This window comes from Blennius ocellaris, assembly GCF_963422515.1.
Source record: "Blennius ocellaris genome assembly, chromosome: 23".
Lineage (NCBI taxonomy): Eukaryota > Metazoa > Chordata > Actinopteri > Blenniiformes > Blenniidae > Blennius > Blennius ocellaris.
In genome coordinates this window covers 3,679,053-3,703,928 of record NC_137672.1, presented here as the reverse complement: position 1 = coordinate 3,703,928, position 24,876 = coordinate 3,679,053, and the positions used below count along the sequence as shown (strand labels likewise).

The 24,876-nt window shown below is 51.1% G+C and overlaps 1 protein-coding gene across 1 annotated transcript in view; it reads left to right on the top strand.

Moving 5' to 3' along the window:
* aco1 (aconitase 1, soluble) overlaps positions 1–23,504 on the top strand; it is a 29,574-nt gene extending 6,070 nt beyond the window's left edge. Inside the window, exons 4-21 of the mRNA XM_080519277.1 lie at positions 139–276; positions 356–425; positions 495–678; positions 1,828–1,967; positions 2,035–2,206; positions 2,311–2,411; positions 3,120–3,236; positions 5,016–5,175; positions 5,262–5,397; positions 7,619–7,703; positions 10,530–10,686; positions 13,277–13,401; positions 13,472–13,576; positions 15,367–15,509; positions 15,579–15,726; positions 17,281–17,403; positions 20,538–20,723; positions 21,743–23,504. Of these exons, the coding sequence (XP_080375403.1) occupies positions 139–276; positions 356–425; positions 495–678; positions 1,828–1,967; positions 2,035–2,206; positions 2,311–2,411; positions 3,120–3,236; positions 5,016–5,175; positions 5,262–5,397; positions 7,619–7,703; positions 10,530–10,686; positions 13,277–13,401; positions 13,472–13,576; positions 15,367–15,509; positions 15,579–15,726; positions 17,281–17,403; positions 20,538–20,723; positions 21,743–21,859 (2,407 nt within the window). The 3' untranslated portion in view covers positions 21,860–23,504. The remainder of the gene's footprint in view (positions 1–138; positions 277–355; positions 426–494; positions 679–1,827; positions 1,968–2,034; positions 2,207–2,310; positions 2,412–3,119; positions 3,237–5,015; positions 5,176–5,261; positions 5,398–7,618; positions 7,704–10,529; positions 10,687–13,276; positions 13,402–13,471; positions 13,577–15,366; positions 15,510–15,578; positions 15,727–17,280; positions 17,404–20,537; positions 20,724–21,742) is intronic.
* Positions 23,505–24,876: the final 1,372 nt, after the last annotated feature.

The window sequence follows — 24,876 nt, the reverse complement described above, 5'->3', positions numbered from 1 at the left end:
CAAAAACCTGAGCTGACACAGGAGACGTCGTCACTGTTGCTTTTCAAAGAGGTGACGGTTTCCAGGACTTGCTTCTGTTGGATGTCCTTCATCAGCTGTAAACGATGAAGGTCAGGGGAGTCCTCCTTCTGCTTTCAGTGGCGTTCCAGCAGTGGTGGACTTTGCCGCCATGCGTGACGCCGTGATGAAGCTGGGCGGCGACCCTGAAAGGATCAACCCGGTTTGTCCGGCCGACCTGGTCATCGATCATTCCATCCAGGTGGACTTCAACAGGAAGTGAGTCAGGATCCTCGGACTCTCGGCTTCAGAAGCGGAAGTGACACTCATTTGGGGCTGTTTTGTTTCCCATCTGCAGGTCTGACAGTCTCCAGAAGAACCAGGACCTGGAGTTTGATCGTAACAAAGAGCGATTCCAATTCCTGAAGGTTTGAGTCGTTTTGCTGATAGGAGTCAAAGTCCTGCTGTTGGTCAGTAACTGAGCTCTCTCCTCTCAGTGGGGGTCCAAAGCCTTCAGGAACATGAGGATCATCCCCCCTGGCTCCGGAATCGTTCACCAGGTCAACCTGGAGTACCTGGCCCGGGTGGTGTTCCACCAGGACGGCTTCTTCTACCCTGACAGTCTGGTGGGCACCGATTCCCACACCACCATGATCGATGGGCTTGGTGTGCTGGGCTGGGGTAAGACCACTGAGACCATGTCCTACTCCTCCACCGCTTGTCCAGACAGACCCCGGAGTCTGTCCGGCATCCACAGTCTGTCCAGACCCCACCGTCTGTCCAGACCCCACCGTCTGTCCAGCCTCCAAGGCCTGTCCAGACCCCACCGTATGTCCAGACCCCACCGTCTGTCCAGACCCCACCGTCTGTCCAGACCCCACCGTCTGTCCAGACCCCACCGTCTGTCCAGACCCCACAGTCTGTCCAGCCTCCAAGGCCTGTCCAGACCCCACCGTCTGTCCAGACCCCACCGTCTGTCCAGACCCCACCGTCTGTCCAGACCCCACCGTCTGTCCAGACCCCACAGTCTGTCCAGACCCCACCGTCTGTCCAGCCTCCAAGGCCTGTCCAAACCCCACCGTCTGTCCAGACCCCACCGTATGTCCAGCCTCCAAGGCCTGTCCAGACCCCACCGTCTGTCCAGACCCCACCGTCTGTCCAGACCCCACCGTCTGTCCAGACCCCACAGTCTGTCCAGCCTCCAAGGCCTGTCCAGACCCCACCGTCTGTCCAGACCCCACAGTCTGTCCAGCCTCCAAGGCCTGTCCAGACCCCACCGTCTGTCCAGACCCCACAGTCTGTCCAGACCCCACCGTCTGTCCAGCCTCCAAGGCCTGTCCAAACCCCACCGTCTGTCCAGACCCCACCGTATGTCCAGCCTCCAAGGCCTGTCCAGACCCCACCGTCTGTCCAGACCCCACATCCTCCCACTCTGGCACGTACTGTGTTGGAACCATGGCTTTAGATGTTCAAGCCATTTCAGAAGTTTTAGCATTTGCACAGTAGTTTGAACCCTTTCAGCCATTTTTGCTTCTTTTGGTAGTAATTTTAACCAGGTGACTGGTTTTAACCATTTTAATGGGTATTTTCCCCTCATCAGCCTTTTGTTGTGGTTGTTTGAACCGTTGGTTTGTACTTTCAACTGCTTTCTTTGTTTCTTAACTGCTCTCCGTAGATCAAACTACTGAAGACTTTGTCTCGACTGAATGAAACTCCAAAAGGTGTTAGGATTGTGGAGCCGTTGGCAGCCGGACGTCACTGCTGAGCCTCAGACGGCCGTGAGAACGAGTCTGCAGGAAATGAGAAGTGTGTGTTTGTGCTCGTGTTGAGGTGTGGGCGGGATCGAGGCGGAGGCCGTGATGCTGGGTCAGCCAATCAGCATGGTGCTGCCCGAGGTGGTGGGATACAGGCTGCACGGCAGCCCGGACACGTTCATCACGTCCACGGACATCGTGCTCACCGTCACCAAGGTGAGCGGCGGCTGGCAGCAGTCCTCTGTCGAGTCCCAGTGGGCTCACGCCGTCTCTCCGTCTGTAGCACCTCCGTCAGGTGGGCGTCGTGGGGAAGTTTGTGGAGTTCTTCGGACCCGGCGTGGCTCAACTGTCCATCGCCGACCGGGCCACCATCGCCAACATGTGTCCGGAGTACGGCGCCACGGCGGCGTTCTTCCCCGTGGACGACGTCAGCGTGCAGTACCTCGCTCAGACTGGTGCCACACCCTTATTTTCACCACGCTTGTTCTGCAGCCCCGCCGTGTCTGTGTGAATATTGAAGTCTGTCTCTGCGTGTCGCTCACATGTTGAATTGTTGCAGGACGAGACCCCGAGAAGCTCTCGTCCATCACTAAATACCTGAAGGCCGTCTCCATGTTCAGAGACTACAATGACACGTCCCAGGACCCAGACTTCACTCAGGTGGGTCCTCTGTGGAGGAGTCGTCACCTGTTGTCTTTCAATGAAGTCTTAAAACGTCCAATCTAGAGCTCCTTCTGACCCTTTTTGGTTCTGCAGCTTCCTCTAGCCAGAGTTCATGAGAGATTTGGACTGGTGCACAAGTTTGTGTGTTCATTGGTTGCAGGAACTGTCAATCAAAGCTTTCACATAGTGACAGCATAGCAGTCTTGCTCACACACACACACACACACACACACACACACACACACACACACACACACACACACACACACACACACACACACACACACACACACACACACACACACACACACACACACACACACACCTGATGATGGTGGAGTGTCTACAACCTCCGCCGCAGAGCAACGCAGCCAGAGATTTAAAATAGAGGCGGTTAGGAATATCAGCCTCCTGTGTTTGGGCGACGCCCCTTTGTGGGCGGTTCCGCTTTGAACAAAGAGTCTAATAAAAACAACTTGGCCGCCTTCAAACTGTAGATTTTCAGTTTCAACTGAGGTCCGACGCCAAGAATCATGTTTTAACTCGAAGACCAGAGATTTCAGGGTGACGAGTCGGTTTGAGATCTGGAGGAGGTGTGAGGAGGTCTGGAAGAGGAGGTCTGAACGAGGTCTGGAGGAGGTGTAAGGAGGTCTGGAAGAGGAGGTCTGAACGAGGAGGTGTGATGTGTTGTGGTGTGTGTCCCAGGTGGTGGAGCTGGACCTGGACTCGGTGGTCCCCTGCTGCAGTGGCCCCAAGAGGCCTCAGGACAGGATCGCAGTTTCAGACATGAAGAGAGACTTTGAGGCGTGTCTGGGAGCCAAGGTGGGTCCAGGGAGGCCTGGAGGAGGAGGCCTGGAGGAGGAGGAGGTCTGGAGGAGGAGGCCTGGAGGAGGAGGCCTGGAGGAGGAGGAGGCCTGGAGGAGGAGGAGGCCTCTTTACCATCTTAAGGAGGAAAACTGACTGAACTCAGCCTCTGTTTAAAACCTGTCGGTCCTTTATACTGTAGTTTTTACTACTTTCACTGTGTCACCACAATAACATGACTGTTATTCACTGTGTCACCACAATAACATGACTGTTATTCACTGAGTCACCACAATAACACGACTGTTATTCACTGAGTCACCACAATAACACGACTGTTATTCACTGAGTCACCACAATAACACGACTGTTATTCACTGAGTCACCACAATAACACGACTGTTATTCACTGAGTCACCACAATAACACGACTGTTATTCACTGAGTCACCACAATAACACGACTGTTATTCACTGAGTCACCACAATAACATGACTGTTATTCACTGTGTCACCACAATAACACGACTGTTATTCACTGAGTCACCACAATAACACGACTGTTATTCACTGAGTCACCACAATAACACGACTGTTATTCACTGTGTCACCACAATAACACGACTGTTATTCACTGTGTCACCACAATAACACGACTGTTATTCACTGTGTCACCACAATAACACGACTGTTATTCACTGTGTCACCACAATAACACGACTGTTATTCACTGTGTCACCACAATAACACGACTGTTATTCACTGTGTCACCACAATAACACGACTGTTATTCACTGTGTCACCACAATAACACGACTGTTATTCACTGTGTCACCACAATAACACGACTGTTATTCACTGTGTCACCACAATAACACGACTGTTATTCACTGTGTCACCACAATAACACGACTGTTATTCACTGTGTCACCACAATAACACGACTGTTATTCACTGTGTCACCACAATAACACGACTGTTATTCACTGTGTCACCACAATAACACGACTGTTATTCACTGTGTCACCACAATAACACGACTGTTATTCACTGTGTCACCACAATAACACGACTGTTATTCACTGTGTCACCACAATAACACGACTGTTTTTCACTCTGTCACCACAATAACACGACTGTTTTTCACTGTGTCACCACAATAACACGACTGTTTTTCACTGTGTCACCACAATAACACGACTGTTGTTCACTCTGTCACCACAATAACACGACTGTTATTCACTGTGTCACCACAATAACACGACTGTTGTTCACTCTGTCACCACAATAACACGACTGTTATTCACTGTGTCACCACAATAACACGACTGTTGTTCACTCTGTCACCACAATAACACGACTGTTGTTCACTCTGTCACCACAGTAACACGACTGTTTTTCACTGTGTCACCACAGTAACATGACTGTTATTCACTGTGTCACCACAATAACATGACTGTTATTCACTGTGTCACCACAGTAACATGACTGTTTTTCACTGAGTCACCACAATAACATGACTGTTTTTCACTGAGTCACCACACTAACATGACTGTTATTCACTGTGTCACCACAAGAAGAAAAGAGCTGATGGTTACATGAAGTGGGGTTGTGGGCGGGGCTTGAGGCAGCAGAACGACTGAAAGAACGTTTGTGATTAAAAGTGAGACAGAAATGTTTGTGTACATTATGACCCTCGGCCCCCACAGCGCCACACAATAAAATGTCATGATAATGTAATCAGATTACTGATGTGGAGATAATGTAACCCAGACGATTGTTTCTCTGCCCCCCCTAGCAAGGGTTCAAAGGTTTCCAGGTGGACCCTGAACGCCACACCACCTCGGTCCCCTTCCACTTCAACGGGAGTGAGTTCCGGCTGAGCCACGGCTCGGTGGTCATCGCCGCCATCACCAGCTGCACCAACACCAGCAACCCGTCCGTCATGCTGGGAGCCGGTGGGTCTCCGTCTCTGTCTCCTGCCCCCCCCCCTCACCCCCCCCCCCCCCCCCCACTCATCCAACCCTCACCGCCGTCATTGCAGGGCTGCTGGCGAAGAAGGCGATCGAGTGTGGTCTGAGCGTGAAGCCGTACATCAAGACCAGCCTGTCGCCCGGCAGTGGTGTGGTCACGTACTACCTGAAGGAGAGCGGCGTCATGGACTACCTGTCCCAGCTCGGGTACCACGCTCGCCTCACTCCCCACTTCCTCACCTTTTAGCGCAGGGCTGTCCAGCCCCAGTCCTGCAGGCTTTAGCTCCTCCCACTTCACCTGATTGCAGCTCGTCATTGGGCTTTTTCACCACCTTGGTGATGACATCATCACTAGACCCAGGTGAAGCAGGGAGGGACTAAGACATGACATCACTAGACCCAGGTGAAGCAGGGAGGGACTAAGACATGACATCACTAGACCCAGGTGAAGCAGGGAGGGACTAAGACATGACATCATCACTAGACCCAGGTGAAGCAGGGAGGGACTAAGACATGACATCACTAGACCCAGGTGAAGCAGGGAGGGACTAAGACATGACATCACTAGACCCAGGTGAAGCAGGGAGGGACTAAGACATGACATCACTAGACCCAGGTGAAGCAGGGAGGGACTAAGACATGACATCATCACTAGGCCCAGGTGAAGCAGGGAGGGACTAAGACATGACATCATCACTAGACCGAGGTGAAGCAGGGAGGGACTAAGACGTGACATCATCACTAGACCCAGGTGAAGCAGGGAGGGACTAAGACATGACATCATCACTAGACCCAGGTGAAGCAGGGAGGGACTAAGACAACTGCTCCTAATATCATTATCTATAGAACTCAATCACTGTAACAGAATCAACACATCTTCATAAAGTTAAACAGTTCTATCATAGCATCAGGTTTAACTAATCTCAGGTAAAGCCCAGTTGTTGTTTCCACTTCCTTGAAGGAGTTCAGTTGTTGTCCTGCTGGAGGGAAGCTGGTGTCTTCTCTTGTAGTTAGCACCTCCTGCTAACTGTGGTTGCTGGTTCTGCAGGCTGAGGAGAAGAAGATGAAGTTGATGTTTCAGGAGTCCTTCTTTGCAGCTCCTGGTTGTTCCTTTTGTCCAGACTGAGGAGCTGGTCGCTCAGGTCTGTGATGGTTTTCCTGCTGGTTGAGGAAAACACAAAGAAGTTCTGTGAGGCGTCGTTTCCCTGGTCCGTCCTGGAGGAACTGGTTGGTTTTCCTGGTTGATGGGAGATCAGACTCTGGGTGCTGGTCTCTGGATCAGGGGAAGGTCTGACCCTCGTGGTGGGTCAGCAGAGGAGTTGAGGAGTGAAGGCCCCTGGTTGCAGGCCTCTGGTGTTAGCTGGATGCTAACGCTGGGTGAGCTCCTCCAGCAACCTCCTCCTCCATCAAAGAAAGGAGCTGCTGGGACTCAGCTCCTCCCTGGTGTTCACCGGGGAAGACTCAGGACAAGACTCTCTGAGGAGTCTCTTCCAAAGACCTTTGGTGAAGGGTGGGGGATTCGAAGATGTGAAATCCTGAGAGCTTCAACCAATCAGTACAGCTGAGTACATGGGGGAAGAGTCTTTTCAGCAGAAAGTGAGGGAGGGTCTGCAGTGACAAAAGTTCCTCCCACCGGGTGTGATGGTCAACCACATTCCTGGGTCACAATTCACATGTCATGACTATCAGGACACATGGAAACTGTCTTTCCCGAGACATGAACAAACGTTCTGTGGTCTTGTGAGATCTCAACACACCCATCTATTCATTCATCCATCCATCCATCCACTCATCTATTCATCCATCCATCCATCCACCCACCCACCTATCTGCTCATTTATTCATTCATCCATCCACCTCTCCACTCATTCATCCAGTTATCTTATTCATCCTTTCAATTTATCAGTCATTTGTTCTTTCATCTATTCATTTTTAACCAATTTATTTCTCATCCATCCATTCATCTCTCCTTCAGGCTATGCATCCATCTGTTGGTCATCTGTCCATCCATTAAGTTCATCCTTTCATTGATTGCATTCATTCATCTGTCTCATCTCATACCCATCCATCATCCATTCATTCTTTCTTCATTTCCACATTTTCTCAGCTACTTTACTTTAGTTTTACTTTCTATCGCCAGTTGTATTGTCACTTCCTCCTTTGATTTGAGTTTCATTCACCTCCAGAGTTTCTGCATTGTCCTTCAGTTTTTAAAAGGCAAACTTTACTGACTTGAGAAGCTAAATGGTGCCACCTGCTGGACGGTTTGTGGTACCGGAGCTGTTTCAAAGCTGCTTGACTGCAGTTTTCCCGTCCAGGTTGTTTAATGTTCCAGTAATGTAGTTGTGTTGTTCCGTGGTGAGTCGGCGCTGGAAGCTCGCCGGCGCAGCGTCACGACCGTTCAACCTGCGTTCTTGTCTCCCGCCAGCTTCGAGGTCGTTGGCTATGGTTGCATGACGTGTATCGGAAACAGCGGGCCGCTCCCCGAGCCGGTGGTGGAGGCCATCACACAGGTACCTTCCTCCTCCACCTCCGCCTCTTCACTTTCCTTTGGAGCTGCGTAGGGAATGCAATGTCACCTCCTATTTCAGATGCTGGAAGACGTTCAGGATAAAGTGGAGGCCTCACTTACAGAAGGCAGGAAAGGCAGATGACGTAAAAGTATCAGTAGCCACAATGTTCCCTGCAGTAATACCGCCATCGCTGGTACTACGGAGACACAGACATGAAGTTTTATGTCCTCATTTAGTGACAAGAGCAGTCGAAGAGCATTCAGAGCCGAGTAGAAAGGAGACGAAACGCCATGTTGTAAACAAGACAGAAGCAAAGGGGACCAAGTACGTTACCCTGCGGCACTCTACCAACAAGTCAGTTTACCTTTGTAGGGATTTCTTACCTCATAAGGATCACTATTTATGTTATGGTTGGCTATCGATAATGATTAATAATGATCAAAGATAGTTATTAATAATGTTATTGAAATGTAATCTGATGTGTATCAGAACCTCGGAGCTCCACTGTCTTAACAGGAAATGATAGCCAATTCAGTTCTATCAGTCTCATAAGATATACTAAACAGTTAATAAGGAATTTGAATTAATAGTTAAATTAATTACAATTACCAGAATTAACAGTCAAGCTTGAAGGATTTTGGAGTTCTTAACACAGAAGAGTCGACATTTCATTCACCGTTGTGCACATTAATAACACAGCAAGTGTGTGTGTGTGTGTGTGGGTGGGTGGGTGGGTGGGTGGGCGGGCGGGCGGGTGTGTGGAGAGAGAGAAGAGACGTGTGATGGAACTACAAAACAAGATGGCACATCACAAGAAACTCCATTCAAATGGAGGTTATCAGAGAGCAGGACGTCTGTCCTGGGTCTCCACCATGTGCTGGAGAACAATGGAACATGAAGCTAGTCTTTAGCGTCTGCTTCCTGTGTGTCTCTGCTAAAGGACCATTTCTAGAATGACTTGATGTGAATGAGACTTGTTTTGTAAAACGTCAGGAGTCGTCAGATGGTGTTCAGTTACGGTGTGATGTTGTCTTTGATGTGATATGTGTAGGATTGTGAGTTAACTAGTTAGTAAAGCAAAGATTAGCATGCAGACCCTGTGTCTGTGGCAGAGCTAACGTTGGTTTACAGGTTGATCACTGCTCCTAATATCATTATCTATAGAACTCAATCACTGTAACAGAATCAACACATCTTCATAAAGTTAAACAGTTCTATCATAGCATCAGGTTTAACTAATCTCAGGTAAAGCCCAGTTGTTGTTCCCACTTCCTTGAAGGAGTTCAGTTGTTGTCCTGCTGGAGGGAAGCTGGTGTCTTCTCCTGTAGTTAGCACCTCCTGCTAACTGTGGTTGCTGGTTCTGCAGGCTGAGGAGAAGAAGATGAAGTTGATGTTTCAGGAGTCCTTCTTTGCAGCTCCTGGTTGCCCCTTTTGTCCAGACTGAGGAGCTGGTCGCTCAGGTCTGTGATGGTTTTCCTGCTGGTTGAGGAAAACACAAAGAATTTCTGTGAGGCGTCGTTTCCCTGGTCCGTCCTGGAGGAACTGGCTGGTTTTCCTGGTTGATGGGAGATCAGACTCTGGGTGCTGGTCTCTGGATCAGGGGAAGGTCTGACCCTCGTGGTGGGTCAGCAGAGGAGTTGAGGAGTGAAGGCCCTGGTTGCAGGACTCTGGTGTTAGCTGTGTGCTAACGCTGGGTCAGTTCAGGTGAACAGTCTTCCCACAGTGGAGAAGACTCGCTGCAAGAGAGAGTGAGACTGGCCCTGCAGCCTTTTGTTGAACGTGTGGATTCGAAGGTGTCGAATCCTGAGAGCTTCAACCAATCAGTGGCTGGCTGAGTGCCTGGGGGAAGAGTCTTGTGAGCAGAAAGTGGGGGAGGAAGGTCCTGCAGAAGGTAAAAGGTCCCCCCCCACTGGGTGTGATGGTCAATCACATTCCTGGGTCAGAATTCATAGGTCATGATGGCGTATCATGATATATAAAAATTGTCTTTCTCCAGAAATGAAAAAGTTTCAGTGGTCTTGTGAGATCCCAACATTGAAATGCTAAAAGATCAATATTGACGCAGTAAATAAAACATCTTTTGAGCCAATAGTCAGTCGTAGTACCTGAACGCAGTGAAGGAGCAGTTATTTAGAGAAATCTTTATGCCTCTTTGGATGTTTAGATGAAGGGAGTATTTGAATTAAACGGTGTTAAATCCCACATTTGGAGCAATATTGAGTTTGAAGGAAACAAAGAGCTGTTCATGAGGACGAATTGTGCAGATCAGCAGTAAGAACAGGCGTCGTTCAAAGAGCTGCTAAATGTTCCAAATCATTGTCATCGTTTAAAATTATCAGCTGCGTTGAATTGACTTTCTTTAAAACTAGACGGGGAGTCCAGTTCAGGTTGGACTGACGTTTACTGAGAATTGAACTTTTAACAATGAAAATTCAAACCCTCTGATGTAGTTAGCGGTTTTTCTTTGCTCTTTAACGTTAGTAAAATGCTATTTTTTGTCATTGCCGTCTAATAAAATCGGAACTCGACTTGTCTCCGAATTTAGAGTATAAAACTACCAAAAAAACTAAAGAGAATCTATATTGTGATTCTCTACCATTCTGAAGTGACTGCAGTTAAACATTTGGTATCGTTTTTAAAATGATTTGATTCTTTCCTGTTGTGGTTTGCATTATTTAGATTGGTAATCAGAGTTTGAAGTAATCTAAATAAATGGTGAGAAACAGGTGTGATGCATCAAGCTCATAAAACCTGCGTCACCTGAAGCGTCTCCCTGCCCCGTCTCCAGCTCCCCGGGGGGGTATTAACCTAGCTTCTGCCCCTCAGGGGGATCTGGTCGCCGCTGGCATCCTGTCCGGGAACAGAAATTTCGAAGGACGAGTTCATCCCAATACCAGAGCCAACTACCTGGCCTCGCCGCCGCTCGTCATCGCCTACGCCATCGCCGGCACGGTGAGGATCGACTTCCAGGAGGAGCCCATCGGTAAGCCCTGGAGAACCATCTCGTTTCCTCCCTCAGTCAAACAACCCCTCCATCCGTTACAGTCATTCAGCCCCCCCAACCCCCCGCCGTTCTTAAAAAGGTAAGACAGGTAAGAAGATGGGTAAGAAGAACCAGGGTCACTAGAGTTAGAATATCAGACAGGTAAGAAGAACCAGGGTCACTAGAGTTAGAATATCAGACAGGTAAGAAGGACCAGGGTCACTAGAGTTAGAATATCAGACAGGTAAGAAGAACCAGGGTCACTAGAGTTAGAATATCAGACAGGTAAGAAGGACCAGGGTCACTAGAGTTAGAATATCAGACAGGTAAGAAGAACCAGGGTCACTAGAGTTAGAATATCAGACAGGTAAGAAGAACCAGGGTCACTAGAGTTAGAATATCAGACAGGTAAGAAGGACCAGGGTCACTAGAGTTAAAATATCAGACAGGTAAGAAGAACCAGGGTCACTAGAGTTAAAATATCAGACAGGTAAGAAGAACCAGGGCCACTAGAGTTAGAATATCAGACAGGTAAGAAGGACCAGGGTCACTAGAGTTAGAATATCAGACAGGTAAGAAGAACCAGGGTCACTAGAGTTAGAATATCAGACAGGTAAGAAGGACCAGGGTCACTAGAGTTAGAATATCAGACAGGTAAGAAGAACCAGGGTCACTAGAGTTAGAATATCAGACAGGTAAGAAGAACCAGGGTCACTAGAGTTAGAATATCAGACAGGTAAGAAGAACCAGGGTCACTAGAGTTAGAATATCAGACAGGTAAGAAGAACCAGGGTCACTAGAGTTAGAATATCAGACAGGTAAGAAGAACCAGGGTCACTAGAGTTAGAATACCAGACAGGTAAGAGGGACCAGGGTCACTAGAGTTAGAATACCAGACAGGTAAGAAGAACCAGGGTCACTAGAGTTAGAATATCAGACAGGTAAGAAGAACCAGGGTCACTAGAGTTAGAATACCAGACAGGTAAGAGGGACCAGGGTCACTAGAGTTAGAATATCAGACAGGTAAGAAGAACCAGGGTCACTAGAGTTAGAATACCAGACAGGTAAGAGGGACCAGGGTCACTAGAGTTAGAATATCAGACAGGTAAGAGGGACCAGGACATTGATGGCATTAAAAACAAACAAGTTTAAAATCGATTCTGAAAGGAACTGGAAGCCGGTGGAGAGACGAGGGTACAGGGGGAATGTGTTCAGTCTGGAGGAGTTTGGTAGAAATCTGGCAGCGGCGTTCTGAACTAGTGGAAGACTGGCTGAGGCCCACATGAAGACTGGCTGAGGCCCACATGAAGGGCCTTACAGTCCAGTCTGGAGCTAATAAAAGAGGTATTGCCTTCTCAAGAGCCTGTTGATTCAGGAACGGCTTCACTTTGTCCAGGAGACGAGCTGATAGGAGCTGATAGGAGCTGGACTCTTCCTCTCATTGTGAAGCAGAATTCACCAAGCGGTGGATTGTTCACCACTAATAGGGGACGTGAGCTGATTAGACCGTCGTGAGACAGGCTAGTTTTACCCTACTGATGATGTGTTGTTGCAATAGTAATCTAATAGTAAGTAGTAATAGTAAGTTATAGATGGAGGGGCGGGGCCATGACATCACGAACAGGGTTGGAGGTTATAGGTGGAGGGGCGGGGCCATGACATCACGAACAAGGTCGGAGGTTATAGGTGGAGGGGCGGGGCCATGACATCACGAACAGGGTCGGAGGTTATAGGTGGAGGGGCGGGGCCATGGCATCACGAACAGGGTCGGAGGTTTTAGGTGGAGGGGCGGGGCCATGACATCACGAACAGGGTCGGAGGTTATAGGTGGAGGGGCGGGGCCATGGCATCACGAACAGGGTCGGAGGTTTTAGGTGGAGGGGCGGGGCCATGACATCACGAACAGGGTCGGAGGTTATAGGTGGAGGGGCGGGGCCATGACATCACGAACAGGGTCGAAGGTTATAGGTGGAGGGGCGGGGCCATGACATCACGAACAAGGTCGGAGGTTATAGGTGGAGGGGCGGGGCCATGACATCACGAACAAGGTCGGAGGTTATAGGTGGAGGGGCGGGGCCATGACATCACGAACAAGGTCGGAGGTTATAGGTGGAGGGGCGGGGCCATGACATCACGAACAGGGTCGGCGGTTATAGGTGGAGGGGCGGGGCCATGACATCACAAACAGGGTCGAAGGTTATAGGTGGAGGGGCGGGGCCATGACATCACGAACAAGGTCGGAGGTTATAGGTGGAGGGGCGGGGCCATGACATCACGAACAAGGTCGGAGGTTATAGGTGGAGGGGCGGGGCCATGACATCATGGTTTTCAGTGCGTCTTGTCTGTCCACACCTCAAATCCCGGGCAGAGTTTTCTAATTTCTCCTCTCTGGAACTTGTTTTACAAAGAACAAACCTTTTCACCTCCTGAGACGCTGCGCCGTGTGGACGATCGGACAGAAACCCTACTAGGACATGTTCTCCAGACTGGACTTCCTGTTGTCCATCTGGTTTTGTTGCTATTCTCACAGAAGTCTCCTGACCAGGCACTTCTTTGTGTCCTCTCCAAACGCTGCTGTTTGTGTTTGTAGCGGTGAACTCGGAGGGCCGGGAGATCTTCCTGCGGGACATCTGGCCCACCCGGGAGGAGATCCAGGCTGTGGAGAGAGCCTTCGTCATCCCCTCCATGTTTAAGGAGGTCTACCAGAAGATCGAGGTGGGTGTGTCGGCTCAAGCTGCAGCGGGACTCCAGACTCCAGAGGGTTGAGCAGGTTTTGTTTGTGCAGGAAGTCAACGAGCGCTGGAACTCTCTGGTGGCCCCCGCTGACAAGCTGTACCCCTGGGACCCCCAGTCCACCTACATTAAGGCGCCGCCATTCTTCGACGGTTTGGTAAACGCACACGTCGCCTCGCAGAGTCACCACTGTCCTGACTTCTCATCCCAAAACAGCAAGAACAGTTTTTGCTAGATTTGCAAAACAGAGCTTGATTATGTGGTGGAATGAAGTCTCATATTGAGTGTTTTTACCTCAATGATGGTAGAATTTAATCCACTCGGCAGTTTGTAAAGCCCAGTTCACATGGATTCTACACACACACACACACACACACACACCAGAGCAGAAATGTCCTAAAACCTCAGAGATCAAAGGTGATTCCAGAGTCCAGAAACCTGGAGGACCAAGACGATTCATGAAGACCACATCACCACATCGTTTGTGGTGTGAAGAAACACGTTTTAAAAAGAAGAGGCGTTGGTTCGTCATGACAACTGTTTTGATTTGTGGATTCCCCGCCCCCTTCCGGTCCGGTGCCACTACATCACCTGATTGGCTACGCGTCACAGTCAACGGGCTCGTTGTCCCCTGGGGGTCCACCACACGGGACAACTGGGGACACAACCATCCAACATGGTGAACATCCCCATCTAACATCACAGCCGTCTTCCTTCTGGACTCACCACACGGCAGGAAGATCTCATAAGATGAGCTCATGAGGATCTGATAAGATGAGCTCATGATCTGATAAGATGAGCTCATGATCATCTGATAAGATGAGCTCATGAGGATCTGATAAGATGAGCTCATGAGGATCTGAGAAGATGATCTCATGAGGATCTGATAAGATGAGTTCATGATCTGATAAGATGATCTCATGAGGATCTGATAAGATGATCTCATGATCTGATAAGATGATCTCATGATGATCTGATAAGATGATCTCATGATCTGATAAGAGGATCTCATGATGATCTGATAAGATGAGCTCATGATGATCTGATAAGATGAGCTCATGATCTGATATGAGCTCATGATCTGATAAGATGAGCTCATGATCTGATAAGATGATCTCATGATGATCTGATAAGATGATCTCATGATCTGATAAGAGGATCTCATGATGGTCTGATAAGATGAGCTCATGAGGATCTGATAAGATGATCTGAGCGTCCTGAAGATTGTTGGAAGGAGAGAATCAGGGACAAAGTCGTCCTGATTATCCTGATGTGTGAACTGAGCTTAACACTTTGATCGTTACAGAATCCCGATAGTCTCATCTGATGAAAATCTCTTAAAGTTCTCGTGTCGTCCAACGTTTCACCTCCTCCTCCTGGTCTGCTCGGTCCAGAACCCTCCTTGCATTCAAGGTTTCCAGCTCATCCTTGATTCTCCTCCATTAGAATATTGATCCTAGGAGCTACATTCACAATCTGCTGTGTCTGTGTGAGCTGGACTGGCTCCGCCCACACACACGCCCATCTATGAGGAAGAGGAGGAAGAACTTCCTCTGGTGGTGCCATGTGCCAGAGCAGAGCTGGCTGATTGTGGGAGGAGTCAAAGGAGAGGAGGCTACCTTGACTGTGATTGGCTGAACCCCTGATGACACTATATAGGGTTTGATTTCTGATGGGCTGGTTGGAACAACACACTTTTAGAGAGAGAGAGAGAAGAGAGAGAGAAGAGAGAGAGAGAGAGGACACACTGTCTTCTTCTGGGGCGTGGGTCCAGGTCTGGAGACGGTCAGTACTGCTGGAGAACCTGTAGAACGTAAACTTAACGTAATGTGAACTGCCTGGACTGATGAAATGTGTTTTGGATGAATGAATGAACCAATGAAGTGTGAGCCAGGTCACATGACCTATGAAGCAGAGTAGCAGTGTCCCCTGCTGTGCCCCATGCAGACCATGGAGCTGCAGCCTCCTCGCTCCATCAGCGACGCCTACGTGCTGCTCAACCTGGGCGACTCGGTGACCACGGACCACATTTCTCCTGCCGGGAACATCGCCAGGACCAGCGCGGCGGCTCGCTTCCTGACGGCGCGAGGGTGAGGCCTTCGTCCAGAGCCGGCCATGCCCCGCCGCTCACTTTCTCACTTCCCGTTTCCCCGTCGCAGCCTGACGCCCCGGGACTACAACTCGTACGGCTCCCGGCGAGGAAACGACGCCGTCATGGCGCGAGGGACCTTCGCCAACATCCGCCTGTTCAACAAGTTCCTCAACAAGCAGGCGCCGCAGACCCTCTACCTGCCCAGTGGGGAGACGGTCAGTTCCTGGTCCGCCCCACCTCCACCTCCACCCCCACCTGCAACTCTACCTCTACCTCCACCTCCACCTCCACCTCCACCTCTACCTCTACCTCTACGTCCGCCTCCACCTCTACCTCTTCTTCCGCCTCCACCTCCGCCCCCACCTGTATCTCTACCTCTACCTCTACCTCTGCCTCTACCTCTACCTCTGCGTCCACCTCCACCTCTAACTCTACCTCCACCTCTACCTCTACCTCTACCTCTACCTCCACCTGCACCTCTACGTCTGCCTCCACCTCTACCTCCACCTCTGCCTCCACCTCCACCCCCACCTGCATCTCTACCTCTACCTCTGCCTCTACCTCTACCTCTGCGTCCACCTCCACCTCTAACTCTACCTCCACCTCCACCTCTACCTGCACCTCTACCTCTACCTCTACGTCCGCCTCCACCTCTACCTCTACCTCCACCTCTGCCTCCACCTCCGCCCCCACCTGCATCTCTACCTCTACCTCTACCTCTACCTCTGTGTCCACCTCCGCCCCACCTCCACCTCCACCTCCACCTCTAACTCTACCTCCACCTCCACCTCCACCTCCACCTCTACCTCTACCTCCACCTCTGCCTCCATCTCCACCTCCACCTCCTAACTTAGTTACTAAAATGGCTGACAATGCTAAAGAAGGTAAGAAAAAACGGATAAAAATGCTGAACAAGATAAAACAAGTTCAAAAACCGTTACAACCACTAAAATGGCTGAAATCACTAAGTTGACATAAAATGGTAAAGTAGTTAAAACTGCTAGTGAAGGTTCAAACCATTTGGACCTGCTACAAGGTTCTGGTGCACAATGTCAGGACTCTTGACATTATTGTCTATTATACCAACAACATAGTCTTTTATTTTGACACTCACCCCTCCAGGAACACCCTGGCAGGAGGACGCCACACACAACACGCTCCTCACTGCTGGTGGCCAGCTGGCCACTAATGAACCAAACTAAACTGAGCGGGCCTCCCGGAGCTCGGGCCGCTAGGAGCTCAGGCCTCCGGGCGTCCCGGAGCTGGGGCGGCCCGGAGGCCTGAGCTCCGGGCCGCCCGGAGCTCAGGCCTCCGGGCCGCCCCAGCTCCGGGCGTCCCGGAGCTGGGGCAGCTGGGGCTGCAGTTTCACGATCCTCGCGCCATTATTGTAACGTAATAATGTTCCATCCCTGCGTCGTTCACAACCCGTCTACATTTTACCACAACTTCTGTAGTGGAACCGCGCAACCCAGTTGGTCTGGGTGCACTTTGCCTTACAGTACCGCCTTACCCTACCGTACTGTCCGTAGTGCCTGACCGTACCGCCCCGCCTTGCCCCGCTAAGGCGCCTCAGCAGAGGGACCAAAGAGCCGCAGGTTGCCAACTGGTTCAGAAAGTCAAGGAACGCTGAACTGACAAGATGGAAAGTTTCTCCTGGTCGCAAATCAAGTTCTTCTAAGATCCAGTAGATCGGCTGTTCTCTTCCTCTTCCAGGTTTACCCTTCTGCTGTTAATCTGCTGGGATTAACTCACGCTTCCTCCTCCTGCAGATGGACGTGTTTGATGCTGCTCAGCGCTACCAGCAGGCCGGCCTCCCGCTGGTCATCCTGGCAGGGAAGGAGTACGGCTCCGGGAGCTCCAGGGACTGGGCCGCCAAGGGCCCCTTCCTCCTGGTGAGCCTCATCACATCCAGAGCTGCTGGTGGCGGAGGAAGATGCTCTATAATCTGGATTAGAGGGGGAAGATGCTCTATAATCTGGTGTTAGAGGAGGAAGATGCTCTATAATCTGATGTTAGAGGAGGAAGATGCTCTATAATCTGGATTAGAGGAAGATGCTCTATAATCTGGATTAGAGGAGGAAGATGCTCTATAATCTGGATTAGATGAGGATGCTGCTCTATAATCTGATGTTAGAGGAGGAGGATGCTCTATAATCTGGATTAGAGGAGGAATATGCTCTATAATCTGGATTAGAGGAGGAAGATGCTCTATAATCTGGATTAGAGGCGGAAGATGCTCTATAATCTGGATTAGATGAGGATGCTGCTCTATAATCTGATGTTAGAGGAGGAGGATGCTCTATAATCTGGATTAGAGGAGGAATATGCTCTATAATCTGGATTAGAGGAGGAAGATGCTCTATAATCTGGATTAGATGAGGATGCTGCTCTATAATCTGATGTTAGAGGCGGAAGATGCTCTATAATCTGGATTAGAGGAGGAAGATGCTCTATAATCTGGATTAGAGGAGGAAGATGCTCTATAATCTGGATTAGAGGAGGAAGATGCTCTATAATCTGGATTAGATGAGGATGCTGCTCTATAATCTGATGTTAGAGGAGGAGGATGCTCTATAATCTGGATTAGAGGAGGAAGATGCTCTATCATCTGGGTTAGAGGAGGAAGATTCTCTATAATCTGGATTAGAGGAGGAAGATGCTCTATAATCTGGATTAGAGGGGGAAGATGCTCTATCATCTGGATTAGAGGAGGAAGATGCTCTATAATCTGGTGTTAGAGGAGGAAGGTGCTCTATAATCTGATGTTAGAGGAGGAAGATGCTCTATAATCTGGATTAGAGGAGGAAGATGCTCTATAATCTGGATTAGAGGAGGAAGATGCTCTATAATCTGGATTAGAGGAGGATGCTGCTCTATAATCTGATGTTAGAGGAGGAGGGTGCTCTATAATCTGGATTAGAGGAGGAAGATGCTCTATCATCTGGATTAGAGGAGGAAGATTCTCTATAATTTGGATTAGAGGAGGAAGATGCTCTATAATCTGGATTAGAGGAGGATGCTGCTCTATAATCTGATGTTAGAGGAGGAGGATGCTCTATAATCTGGATTAGAGGAGGAAGATGCTCTATAATCTGATGTTAGAGGAGGAAGATGCTCTATAATCAGATGTTAGAGGAGGAAGACACTCTATAATCTGGATTAGAGGAGGAAGACGCTCTATAATCTGATGTTAGAGGAGGAAGATGATCTATATTCTGGATTAGAGGAGGAAGATGCTCTATAATCAGATGTTAGAGGAGGAAAACGCTCTATATTCTGGATTAGAGGAGGAAGATGCTCTATCATCTGGATTAGAGGAGGAAGATGCTTTATAATCTGGTGTTAGAGGAGGAAGATTCTCTATAGTCTGGTGTTAGAGGAGGAAGATGCTCTATCATCTGGATTAGAGGAGGAAGATGCTGTCAGGTAGATGGCTCATACTTCCATACTCCCCATGATGTACCACTCAGCTGTATCTTTCAGCCAATGATTGCCCAGAGAGTGAAGACCCGCCCTCCTCTGCCTCTGATTGGCCAGCACTGGTTGCATTCACTGACCCCTAGGTGTGTTTCCTGCAGCATCAGAGGAGGAAGGCTGATTAGGAAGCACTGACCCTAATGACTGTGAGCATCCTGTCAATCCCTGCTGCTGCTGGGGAAACATAGTGACTCCGTGTTCTTCACTTTGAATGCTCAGCACCTAATGCTGAGTTCTGCTCCGTGTTCTTCACTTTGAATGCTCAGCATCTAATGCTGAGTTCTGCTCCATGCTCAGTCTTCAGGCTCACACACCAGCATGACTGGTCCTCACCACCATCACCACCACCCTCCAGTCTGCAACGGAGAGTCGCTATGCTGCAGACTGAGGCTGGTGGAGGTGACGTAGCGTCCACACAGACTGGTGGAGATGACGTAGCATCCACACAGAGGAGGTGGAGGTGACATAGCGCCCACACAGGCTGGTGGAGGTGACGTAGCGTCCACACAGACTGGTGGAGATGACGTAGGGTCCACACAGACTGGTGGATGTGACGTAGCGTCCACACAGAGGAGGTGGAGGTGATGTAGCATCCACACAGACTGGTGGAGATGACGTAGGGTCCACACAGAGGAGGTGGATGTGACGTAGCATCCACACAGAGGAGGTGGAGGTGACGTAGCGTCCACACAGACTGGTGGTGACGTAGCGTCCACACAGGGGAGGTGGAGGTGACGTGGTGTCCACACAGGCTGCTGGAGGTGACGTAGCGTCCACACAGGCTGGTGGAGGTGACGTAGCGTCCACACAGAGATGGAGGTGACGTAGCATCCACACAGACTGGTGGAGATTACGTAGCATCCACACAGGCTGGTGGAGGTGACGTAGCATCCACACAGACTGGTGGAGATGACGTAGGGTCCACACAGAGGAGGTGGAGGTGACGTAGCGTCCACACAGACTGGTGGTGACGTAGCGTCCACACAGGGGAGGTGGAGGTGACGTGGCGTCCACACAGGCTGCTGGAGGTGACGTAGCGTCCACACAGGCTGGTGGAGGTGACGTAGCGTCCACACAGAGATGGATGTGACGTAGCATCCACACAGACTGGTGGAGATTACGTAGCATCCACACAGGCTGGTGGAGGTGACGTAGCATCCACTCAGACTGGTGGAGGTGACGTAGCATCCACACAGACTGGTGTAGGTGACGTAGCATCGACACAGAGGAGGTGGAGGTGACATAGCATCCACACAGAGGAGGTGGAGGTGACGTAGCGTCGACAAACAGGATGGTGATGACAGCGTTCACATAGGCTGGTGGAGGTGACGTAGCATTATCAGAGGAGGTGGGGGTGACGTAGCGTCGATACACAGACTGGTAGAGGTGACGTAGCATTGACACAAAGGTTCGTGGTGCCGGTTATCAGACGTACATGTTGTCAGCAGTACGTGTTGTCAGTACGTCTGTACGCCACACTGCAGCTGTACTGGGGACAGTGGGACGACCTGAAGATGGACTCGTCCTGACGTGTGTCCAATGTCCTCAGGGCGTCAAGGCCGTCCTGGCCGAGAGCTACGAGCGGATCCACCGCAGCAACCTGGTGGGGATGGGGGTCCTTCCTCTGGAGTTCCTCCACGGAGACTCTGCCTCCAGCCTGGGGCTCAGTGGGCGGGAGCGCTACTCCGTGCTGCTGCCGCCGCAGCTGGAGCCCAGGATGAAGGTCACCGTGCAGGTCCGTACACTCAACCGCCACCCTGCAGGTCCGTACACTCAACCGCCACCCTGCAGGTCCGTACACTCAACCGCCACCCTGCAGGTCCGTACACTCAACCGTCACCGTGCAGGTCCGTACACTCAACCGCCACCGTGCAGGTCCGTACACTCAACCGTCACCGTGCAGGTCCGTACACTCAACCGCCACCGTGCAGGTCCGTACACTCAACCGCCACCGTGCAGGTCCGTACACTCAACCGCCACCCTGCAGGTCCGTACACTCAACCGCCACCGTGCAGGTCCGTACACTCAACCGCCACCGTGCAGGTCCGTACACTCAACCGTCACCGTGCAGGTCCGTACACTCAACCGTCACCCTGCAGGTCCGTACACTCAACCGCCACCCTGCAGGTCCGTACACTCAACCGCCACCGTGCAGGTCCGTACACTCAACCGCCACCCTGCAGGTCCGTACACTCAACCGCCACCGTGCAGGTCCGTACACTCAACCGCCACCCTGCAGGTCCGTACACTCAACCGCCACCCTGCAGGTCCGTACACTCAACCGTCACCGTGCAAGTCCGAACACTCAACCGCCACCCTGCAGGTCTGTACACTCAACCGCCACCGTGCAGGTCCGTACACTCAACCGCCACCCTGCAGGTCCGTACACTCAACCGCCACCGTGCAGGTCCGTACACTCAACCGCCACCCTGCAGGTCCGTACACTCAACCGCCACCCTGCAGGTCCGTACACTCAACCGCCACCCTGCAGGTCCGTACACTCAACCGCCACCGTGCAGGTCCGTACACTCAACCGCCACCCTGCAGGTCCGTACACTCAACCGCCACCGTGCAGGTCCGTACACTCAACCGCCACCCTGCAGGTCCGTACACTCAACCGCCACCCTGCAGGTCTGTACACTCAACCGCCACCGTGCAGGTCCGTACACTCAACCGCCACCGTGCAGGTCCGTACACTCAACCGCCACCGTGTCCCGCCGACACACCACGCTGACGTGTGTCCTGCTCCTGCAGCTGGACACGGGGAAGACGTTCCAGGTGAGGATGAGGTTCGACACCGACGTGGAGCTGGCTTACTTCCACCACGGAGGAATCCTCAACTACATGATCCGCAAGATGTCGGAGAACTGACCCCAGACTGCCACCGTCCAGAACCGTCCAGGACCGCCCAGGACTGTCCCACGATTCTGCTTCCTTTTGGACCAAGTTTGAGTTCTTCAACAAATGTTTCGTTTTCAGTTTTCTCATGTAACATCCACCTATCGGCCTTTAGCCCCGTCCCCCACACCGCTGTCCGTCCCCCACACCGCTGTCCGTCCCCCCACACCCTGTCAGTCCCCCACACTGCTGTCCGTCCCCCCACACCGCTGTCTGTCCCCCACACCGCTGTCAGTCCCCCACATCCTGTCTGTCCCCCACACCGCTGTCTGTCCCCCACACCGCTGTCTGTCCCCCACACCGCTGTCTGTCCCCCACATCCTGTCTGTCCCCCACACCGCTGTCTGTCCCCCACATCCTGTCTGTCCCCCACACCGCTGTCTGTCCCCCACATCCTGTCTGTCCCCCACACCGCTGTCAGTCCCCCACACCCTGTATGTCCCCCACACCGGCTTCTCCTGGAGACGTTGGTCAGACGTCTTCATCCAGCAGATTCACCTAAACCTAAAGACGTCTTGGATCTGCGTTTAGAGGCGGAGCCAATGTTGTGGCCATGACCCGCCGTGTTCGTCAAGAAACTAGTAAACAGTCTGGAGACGTCACAACCGTCTAGGTCCACCTCTAGTCCAGGTCCACCTCTAGTCCAGGTCCACCCCTAGTCCAGGTCCCCCCCTAGTCCAGGTCCCCCCCTAGTCCAGGTCCACCCCTAGTCCAGGTCCACCCCTAGTCCAGGTCCACCCCTAGTCCAGGTCCCCCCCTAGTCCAGATCCACCGCTAGTTCAGATCCACCGCTTGTCCAGGTCCACCCCTAGTCCAGGTCCCCCCCTAGTCCAGATCCACCGCTAGTTCAGATCCACTGCTTGTCCAGGTCCACCCCTAGTCCAGATCCACCCCTAGTCCAGGTCCACCGCTAGTCCAGGTCCACCGCTAGTTCAGATCCACTGCTTGTCCAGGTCCAGCCCTAGTCCAGATCCACCCCTAGTCCAGATCCACCGCTAGTCCAGATCCACTGCTTGTCTAGATCCACCGCTCGTCCCTCACTCGTTCAGACCCAACACTCGTCCAGGTCCACTGCTTGTCCAGGTCAAGCACTTGTTTGTCCCCTGAGCCACTAGCTGGCCCCCCTGCTGAGAGTTCAGTCTATCAGCTGCTCATTAAACATTCTTCTGATTGGTTGGGTTATAATTTGCTCTGCTCATTCTCACCAACATGACTCAGCACTTTTCGATCTGAGTTTTACTGTCAGAGACCAAGTGGAACCGTGTCTGTTCTGATTCTCTTCTGTTCATGAACTTTAACCCGGGGCGGTTCTACTGGAGTCCCAGGGACCAAAACCGGCCTGAACCTCAACAGAAACCATCCAGAACGTTGACCAGGGTTCTCCCTGTCCAGAACATAGTCCAGAACGTTGACCAGGGTTCTCCCTGTCCAGAACATAGTCCAGAACGTTGACCAGGGCTTCTCCCTGTCCAGAACATAGTCCAGAACGTTGACCAGGGCTTCTCCCTGTCCAGAACATAGTCCGGTCATCCTCCAGGGCTTATTGCTGTCCAGGGTTTCGTCTTGATGTCGTCTAGGGCTTCGTCCTGATGTCGTCTAGGGCTTCGTCCTGATGTCGTCTAGGGCTTCGTCCTGATGTCGTCTAGGGCTTCGTCCTGATGTCGTCTAGGGCTTCGTCCTGATGTCGTCTAGGGCTTCGTCCTGATGTCGTCTAGGGCTTCGTCCTGATGTCGTCTAGGGCTTCGTCCTGATGTCGTCTAGGGCTTCGTCCTGATGTCGTCTAGGGCTTCGTCCTGATGTCGTCTAGGGCTTCGTCCTGATGTCGTCTAGGGCTTCGTCCTGATGTCGTCTAGGGCTTCGTCCTGATGTCGTCTAGGGCTTCGTCTTGATGTCGTCTAGGGCTTCGTCTTGATGTCGTCTAGGGCTTCGTCCTGATGTCGTCTAGGGCTTCGTCCTGATGTCATCAAGGGTTTCGTCTTGATGTCGTCTGATCGTCATCAAGGGTTTCGTCCTGATGTCGTCTAGGGCTTCGTCTTGATGTCGTCTGATCGTCATCAAGGGTTTCGTCTTGATGTTGTCCAGGGTTTCGTCTTGATGTCGTCCGGTCGTCATCAAGGGTTTCGTCTTGATGTCGTCCGGTCGTCATCAAGGGCTTCGTCTAGATGTCATCTGATCGTCATCAAGGGCTTCGTCCTGATGTCGTCTAGGGCTTCGTCCTGATGTCGTCTAGGGCTTCGTCCTGATGTCGTCTAGGGCTTCGTCCTGATGTCGTCTAGGGCTTCGTCTTGATGTCGTCTAGGGCTTCGCCCTGATGTCGTCTAGGGCTTCGTCTTGATGTCGTCTAGGGCTTCGTCCTGATGTCGTCTAGGGCTTCGTCTTGATGTCGTCTAGGGCTTCGTCATGATGTCGTCTATGGCTTCACCCTGATGTCGTCTAGGGCTTCGTCTTGATGTCGTCTAGGGCTTCGTCCTGATGTCGTCTAGGGCTTCGTCCTGATGTCGTCTAGGGCTTCGGTTGAGATCAGCCACGTTAAGCTTTGTGACGTTTCTTTAACCTCGGCGGCGTCGTTCTGTTGGTGTTCAGGTTTCTTTCACCCACGAAGACATTCCTTCCTCTGGCGCCTCCACCTGAACCGTCCATACGTCCACACGTCCACACGTCCACACGTCCACACGTCCTCCCTGTCTCTCATGTTGGTTCTGAACATTGAACTGAGAATAAAAAGTCCCTTTTGGAGTCGTTTCCTCTCTTTCACCCAGAGTTTACTTGATCACAACTCACCCTCACCCAGATGAAATCCTCCTTTTCCCACCTTACTTTATTAATAGAATTATTAAATATAATAAATACCTACATGTATCATTTAGATCAAACGAAAATTAAATGGATCAAATATCTGAGATCAATATGTATTAAATCATTTTAATTATGTATATGTAATATTTTAGACGTTAATGTAAATGAAAACTTTGTTTATTGTTCAAATGTTA